The sequence below is a fragment of the Cebus imitator genome, unplaced genomic scaffold, assembly GCF_001604975.1.
Source record: "Cebus imitator isolate Cc_AM_T3 unplaced genomic scaffold, Cebus_imitator-1.0 Scaffold111, whole genome shotgun sequence".
NCBI classification, from domain to species: Eukaryota; Metazoa; Chordata; class Mammalia; order Primates; family Cebidae; genus Cebus; species Cebus imitator.
In genome coordinates, this window is record NW_016107426.1 from 1,142,735 (window position 1) to 1,150,378 (window position 7,644).

General features: G+C 49.6%; 1 protein-coding gene across 1 annotated transcript in view; it reads left to right on the forward strand.

Moving 5' to 3' along the window:
- Window positions 1-327: 327 nt before the first annotated feature.
- The window catches only part of PSMD2 (proteasome 26S subunit, non-ATPase 2), an 11,277-nt gene continuing 3,960 nt past the window's right edge, over window positions 328-7,644 (forward strand). The window contains exons 1-12 of the mRNA XM_017538345.2: window positions 328-1,001; window positions 1,417-1,473; window positions 1,848-2,012; window positions 3,079-3,200; window positions 3,381-3,605; window positions 3,903-4,061; window positions 4,217-4,361; window positions 4,530-4,590; window positions 4,846-4,992; window positions 5,162-5,268; window positions 5,465-5,592; window positions 5,831-5,918. Of these exons, the coding sequence (XP_017393834.1) occupies window positions 480-1,001; window positions 1,417-1,473; window positions 1,848-2,012; window positions 3,079-3,200; window positions 3,381-3,605; window positions 3,903-4,061; window positions 4,217-4,361; window positions 4,530-4,590; window positions 4,846-4,992; window positions 5,162-5,268; window positions 5,465-5,592; window positions 5,831-5,918 (1,926 nt within the window). The 5' untranslated portion in view covers window positions 328-479. The remainder of the gene's footprint in view (window positions 1,002-1,416; window positions 1,474-1,847; window positions 2,013-3,078; window positions 3,201-3,380; window positions 3,606-3,902; window positions 4,062-4,216; window positions 4,362-4,529; window positions 4,591-4,845; window positions 4,993-5,161; window positions 5,269-5,464; window positions 5,593-5,830; window positions 5,919-7,644) is intronic.

A 7,644-nucleotide genomic window follows, 5' to 3' on the forward strand; every position in this document is an offset into this window, starting at 1 on the left:
GTAGCCATGGGAATAGCAGAGTATTCTCCTTCAGAAACTGGGGAGGAATATCAAATGACGTTAACAGGTCGGTCGCGATGGCTCACGCCTGTAATTCCAGCACTTTGGGAGGCCAAAGCAGGCGGATCACTTGAAGTCAGGAGTTCGAGACCAGCCTAGCCAACATAGTGAAACCCCGTTTCTACTAAAAATACAAAAATTAGGGGGGGCGTGGTGGCGGGCACCTGTAATCCCAGCTACTCGGAAGGCTGAGTGAGCTGAGATCGCGCCACTGCACTCCAGCCTGGGTGACAGGGCGAGACTCCGTCTCAAAACCGCCACCACCAAATGAAGTTAATATTCCACAGTGGTATGGGCTAGACAGTTAACACGGAGTTTAAACAGGCGGCCATCAAGCGTCCCGGATTTCAAGAACTCTAGTTTGTCTGTCGCGCCACGCAGCCAACTGGAGTGTCACCGTGGGTTCTATTTACACCGTTATGAAAAAAACCTACGGCCGAGAAAAACTCGGTGTCCGGGATCGCAGACCGCCCATCCATCCACAGCAGCCAGCGTACCCAAACGCCACACGGCGAAGTCCTGCGGCTTTCAGGAAACTCCGGGGAGGAGGGGGCCGGGTGGCGCCTACGGCGCGGGGGACGCTGGGAGTGTTAGTCTTCGCCGGCCTCCGGGGGCGGGGTCCGAGGGCGGGGCTCTCAGGCCGCGAAGGTGGGTCGGGCGCCGCGCGCCGGGGCTTGCCCCGGCGTTTCCGGTCGCAGGCGGGCTCTGGAGGAGGAGGGGCGCCGTGGCGGACGCGCGCGAGGCCGTCTGGGAAAAAGGGAGGTGTGAACGGGTGCGCGCGCAGCGAGCGGGCAGTAGCGGCGGAGATGGACGAAGGAGGTCGGGACAAGGCGCCGGTGCAGCCCCAGCAGTCCCCGGCGGCGGCCCCCGGCGGCGCGGACGACAAGCCGAGCGGCAAGGAGCGGCGGGATGCCGGGGACAAGGACAAAGAGCAGGAGCTGGTGAGGCGCGGCCCGGAGAGCCGGCGGAGGAGGCCGCAGGGCTGAGTCACGGCGGCTCCGCAGGCCTTGGCCCCGACTCCCAACGGCCCCACCGCGCCAGGGAGAGGGCTGTTGGGGCGACCCCCGGGACTCCCGGCACCCTGCCTCTCTGCTCCTCATTCTCCGTTCCGCGCTGTCACCTCTGCCGTCCCCACCAACCCTCACCACCGCCGCGTGAGGTGGGCTCGGGCGGGTCATTGTCACCTCCGTTTCCTAGAGTGGCATTCAGGTAGAGCCTGGGTCAGAACCCAGGCTGATTTCCCACCACGGCTTCCCATTCCTACTCTGTTTCCTTGTCCACCTGCCCCGGGTAAGTGGGAGGAGGACGTCTTTGGGATTCCTTCTCTTCATGAGCTTGTTTCTCCCAATCCTCCAGTCCGAGGAGGATAAACAGCTTCAAGATGAACTGGAGATGCTCGTGGAACGACTGGGGGTGAGTCACGATGTTAACATGATTCGGTGCACGTTTGGATCTTTCCCACCTGTTTTATTCCGTTTTGAGGCAACTCCTGTGCGCGGTGGGCTGTATTTTAGTGTCAGTGTTAACGATGATGTTGGGAGGCAGGAGAATTACAAAAGGGTATTTGTACAGTTTTGCAGTTTTCTTTGTGGGAGAAGCAGAGTTCCTAGCCCTTAACTTGGGTCATTTGTTTCTGTGCCAGGCAGGGTGAAGGGAGTTAAGGAATCACAGATGAATGAATAAGACACAGCTATTTCCTTGGGGGAGTTGTTAAGTTAAATATCTCCGTATTATGACTTGGAGGGGTGTGACTCCTTTTTGTCTGAGCCCTGTCATCTTTTGATCAGGAGAAGGACACATCCCTGTATCGACCAGCGCTGGAGGAATTGCGAAGGCAGATTCGTTCTTCTACGACTTCCATGACTTCAGTGCCCAAGCCTCTCAAATTTCTGCGTCCACACTATGGCAAACTAAAGGAAATCTATGAGAACATGGCCCCTGGGGAGAATAAGGTAAAACTGTTTCAAACCTGGTAGAGGCCTCGTTTAGGAATTCTTTTTACCCAGACCATGGGGCTTATTGTGAGTCACAGGAAGCCTGATAGACCTAAGGCCTGATCTATTTGAGCAGAGTTCATCATAGTCAAAATGTCCACAAAAGAGCTGAGAGGAGGATCATCAACTTCTCAGAAGACACTGTTTCTGTCATTTGTGTTGGACTTTAGGGTTTCATTAGCATGGGTTATTTTTAACTTATGTGTAACCTTGATTTTTCTCTTTCCTTCTCTCCTATGTATTTTCTTGTCTAAAATATGCTCCACAGTCACTTCTCTGCCTGCTGGTACAACCCTAATCCTGGAGATGTTCAGTTTCCGCATGGGCTGTTGCAGCGCCTCTTAACTGGCATTTTTGCTTTTGTCCTTTTCTCCTACACAGTCTGTCTTTCACGTAGCACCTATCCTGATCTTTCTTGGTTGTGGGTCCTTTCTGCTTAAAACCTTTTAATAGTTTATAATTGTAATTAAACTAAAATTAAGAGCCTTCATTTTTCTCCACATTATCCCTTGTCTATCACCCTTCAGCTGTGTTAATTTAAAAGGGAGGTAGTGGCCAGGCACGATGGCTCACACCTGTAACCCCAACACTTTGGGAGGCTGAGGTGGGCGGATCACCTGAGGTCAGTAGTTAAAGACCAGCCTGGCCAACATGGTGAAATCCCATCTCTACTAAAAATACAAAAAAAAAACCAGACTTGGTGGCGGGCACCTGTAATCCCAGCTACGCAGGAGGCTGAGGCAGGATAATCACTTGAACTGGCAGGCAGCGGTTCCATTGAGCCAAGAGCATACCATTGCACTCCAGCCTGGGTGACAAGAGCAAAACTCTTGTCTCAAAAAAAAAAAAAAATGGAGATAGCAACACCAACCTTGGTTTTTATGAGGTTTGACTTAGATAACATGTTAAATTTTTAGTACTATGTACATAGTTAATTTGGGAGACAATGATCTTGATTCCATAATGCACGCTCCCCTAATGCTGGACTGCTGGGTTTGACTTCAAAGGAATGTTTTCTTTATAGCGTTTTGCTGCTGACATCATCTCTGTTTTGGCCATGACCATGAGTGGGGAACGCGAGTGCCTCAAGTATCGGCTAGTGGGCTCCCAGGAGGAATTGGCATCATGGGGTCATGAGTATGTCAGGTAAGATCTTTTCTTCTTGGGAATCTGAAGGGGGCTCTGAGTCTCTTAAGATAATTTAGAATTCAGATTACTATCTATCTTGGAGTATCTGTGTATTGAATTTCCCAGACACTGTATTTTTTGACCCATAGAGAATTGCATCTCCTGAAGCTGTACTTAATGGTCTGGGTGTATCTGTAGGCATCTGGCAGGAGAAGTGGCTAAGGAGTGGCAGGAGCTGGATGACGCGGAGAAGGTACAGCGGGAGCCACTGCTCACTCTGGTGAAGGAAATCGTCCCCTATAACATGGCCCACAATGCAGAGCATGAGGCCTGCGACCTGCTTATGGAAATTGAGCAGGTAGACATGCTGGAGAAGGACATTGATGAGAATGCATATGCAAAGGTCTGCCTTTATCTCACCAGGTGAGTGAACACGGTAGGGATGGGTGGCAGGTGTGCCCTCCTCAGCACCTCTCTCTCAACTCTGCCTCCTCTATTTTGCCAGAGCATTTCCTCAAGCATAGCATCGTGCTGTAGTTAATCTGTTGATGTCTGTGAGTTTCTTGAGGACAGAGACTTTGTGTCTTCTTAGTAGTTCTAATATCTAGCGCAGTGCCTGGTGTATAGTAGGTATTCACTGTTTATTTTGGGTAAGTGAATCCGATGGGGAAAATGAGTGTGTGGGACTTCCTGAATTCTTTATTACTTTTGCTTTTGTAGTTGTGTGAATTACGTGCCTGAGCCTGAGAACTCAGCACTACTGCGTTGTGCCCTGGGTGTGTTCCGAAAGTTTAGCCGCTTCCCTGAAGCTCTGAGATTGGCACTGATGCTCAATGACATGGAGCTGGTAGAAGACATCTTCACCTCCTGCAAGGACGTGTATGTAGGGAAGAAGCTGGCAAAGGAAGAGATAAGCCCACAGTTAGGGAATTTGCATGAAGAGCTGGGAGCTGTAGTTTCCGGTGAGGGCTTGAGGGTGTTTTCCTGTGCCCTTAGTGGGCTGTAGTGAGCAGATGTGCGGGCTCTCTCCACAGGGTAGTACAGAAGCAGATGGCATTCATGCTAGGCCGGCATGGGGTGTTCCTGGAGCTGAGTGAAGACGTAGAGGAATATGAGGACCTGACAGAGATCATGTCCAATGTACAGCTTAACAGCAACTTCTTGGCCTTAGCTCGGGAGGTGAGACTGCTCATTTTTCATCGAGGCCTTTTGGTTGTAATTCTGCCTTCCATTTTACGTCCCTCTGACTAGACTCTCCTTGATTAGAATTACCATTCAGTGGGATAGCAGAAGGGACAGCTGGGGGAGTTCTAGGGGAGCAGTTGTGACCCTGTGACTTCTCTTCAGCTGGACATCATGGAGCCCAAGGTGCCCGATGACATCTACAAAACTCACCTAGAGAACAGCAGTGAGTAGCGCTCTCTATGTATGAGAATTGGGGGATTGTAGTTGGGCCCCTTGTGTTGGGAGTGATGGCTTGGACAACGTGCTTCTCCTGTTGAGCTCAAAATTCCCATGAACCTTTTTTTGGGTCACTGCTTGGGGATATAGTTACAGGATACTGAGGGACTAGTTCAGAACCAGAGACCAGCTGCCATGCTATGTTTCTTTCTTGTCCTACCTGAAACCTTCTTTCCTTACTTTTCCTTTCTCTCCTTTGCAGGGTTTGGGGGCAGTGGCTCTCAGGTGGACTCTGCCCGCATGAACCTGGCCTCCTCTTTTGTGAATGGCTTTGTGAATGCAGCTTTTGGCCAAGACAAGCTGCTAACAGATGATGGCAACAAATGGCTTTACAAGAACAAGGACCACGGTATAATTCTGTTCCCGTTTTGTCTTTTGTTGTGCTTTGATCACTCCTTTTGTCCTCTTGGAGCCATAATCCGACTAGATCCACCATGCATTTCTTGGGAGAGCTCTTATAATAACAGGATCCTCAGGATGGGGCCATTTTCAGACTAATAGATTCTTCCTTGGTATAGGAATGTTGAGTGCAGCTGCATCCCTTGGCATGATTCTGCTGTGGGATGTGGATGGTGGCCTCACCCAGATTGACAAGTACCTGTACTCCTCTGAGGACTATATCAAGGTTGGTCTGGATACAGCCCGCTCATGGGGACTCCCCCTTCTGTATTCTGGTGCCTAGCAGTGCCTCTCTCTCACTGATGAGGTCTGCCCAGTTTTTAATCTCCAATTAAGGCGGGTGCTGCAGTGAGGCCCATGTTGCATCCTTTGTGGTGAGGAAGGTAGAGTATCTGAGTGAAGAATCTGTTTGCTCTTTGTAGTCAGGAGCTCTTCTTGCCTGTGGCATAGTGAACTCTGGGGTCCGGAATGAGTGTGACCCTGCTCTGGCACTGCTCTCAGACTATGTTCTCCACAACAGCAACACCATGAGACTTGGTTCCATCTTTGGGTAAGGTTCCTCGCTTGTCTTTCTGGTAGTGCTCAGCCTGTGCACTCTGGAGAACAGGAACTGGGCCCTTTTCACGTGTATTGCCAGGGGCTATCACTGTGCGTATTGGGTATTTGGCTCTTGGCGAATGTTTGTTGAGATGGTGAATGAATGACCGGTCCTCTTTTTGTTCTCTTCTTGGTGTATCCTTGGATATCCTTGCTGTATCCATGGGACCGCCTCTCCATGGCTTTTGCAGGCTAGGCTTGGCCTATGCTGGTTCAAATCGTGAAGATGTCCTAACACTGCTGCTGCCTGTGATGGGAGATTCAAAGTCTAGCATGGAGGTGAGTAAAGGTTACAGAGCATTTGCAGTAAGTAGAGAAGGCGCTTTGAGCCCTCCTCTGTGATAAATAATGACAAAGAAGTATGTGTGCATGTGTGCATACGTGTACATGCCTGTTTGTGTGTGTGTCAGGGGCTGTCACCTCAGTGAAACCCCTTGATCTGAGATTCTAAGCCTCAGGTGGTTTTAAGGCTAAAGAGTTAACATTTTAGGCCAGGTGTGGTGGCTCATGCCTGTAATCCCAGCACTTTGGGAGGCTGAAGCGGGCAGATCACTTGAGCTGAGGAGTTCGAGACGAACCTGGGCAACATAGTGAAACCCCATCTCTACCAAAAAATACAGAAAAAATTAGCCGGGTATGTTGATGCTCGCCTGTAGTCCCAGCTACTAGGGAGGCTGAGGTGGGAGAATTGCTTGAACCTGGAGGTGGAGGTTGTGGTGAGCTGAGAACACATCACTGCACTCCAGCCTGGGTGACAGAGTGAGACTCTGTCTTTAAAAAAAAAAAAAAAAAAAAAGAGTTAACATTTTAGTATTGAGTTCTATCCCTTGGGGTCTCTGAGAGACTACTTGGACTAGAGTGAAGTGTAACTTAATGCAGCCTGGGGTCGATGATTCTCCTCAGTATTTTAGTCATTGTCTAGCCTTAAATATAGTATGGTGGCTAGTGGCATAGGTTTTAGAGTCAGAAAGACTAGGTTCAAATCTTGCCTTCTCTGTTTATAATAGTATGATTGTGAACAAGTAATTCAAACTCTTTAGGCCACATTTTTCTCATTAATTAAAGGGGATAAGGCTGGGTGCAGTGGCTCATGCCTGTAATCCCAGCACTTTGGGAGGCTGAGGTGGGTGGATCACAAGGTCAGGAGTTCCAGACCAGCCTGACCAACATGGTGAAACCCCGTCTCTACTAAAAATACAAAACATTAGCCAGGTGTGGTGGCATGCACCTGTAATACCCTACTGGGGAGGCTGAGGCGTGAGAATCTCTTGAACCCGGAAGGCAGAGGTTGCAGTGAGTTAAGATTGCACCATTGCACTCTAGCCTGGGCGACAGAGGGAGATTCTGTCTCACAATAAATAAATAAATAATAAATAAATAATAAAAGGGGATAACGGCCAGGCGCGCTGGCTCACGCCTGTAATCCCAACACTTTGGGAGGCCGAGGTGGGCAGATCATGAGGTCAAGAGATCAAGACCATCCTGGCCAACATGGTGAAACTCCGTCTCTACTAAAAATACAAAAATTAGCTGCGCATGGTGGTGCTCGCCTGTAGTCCCAGCTATTCTGGTGACTGAGGCAGGAGAATCGCTTGAACCTAGGAGGTGGAAGTTGCAATGAGCCGAGATTGTGCCATTGCACTCCAGCCTGGTGACAGAGCGAGACTGTCTCAAAAAAAAAAAAAAAAAAAAAAAACACGTTGGGGGGATAACCTCAGGACCTGTGACCCTGAGGTGATGGGGATTAAATGTCAATAATAAGTGAAACAGTTGGTGTAGTGGCTGGCATATATTATATACTCAATGAATAGTGGCTACTATCGTTTTTTGATCTGCCATCAGAAAGGGATTGTAACCTAATGTTATTAGGAGAACATCTTTTTTTTTTTTTTTTTTGAGACGGAGTTTCACTCATGTTACCCAGGCTGGAGTGCAATGGCGCGATCTCGGCTCACCGCAACCTCCGCCTCCTGGGTTCAGGCAATTCTCCTGCCTCAGCCTCCTG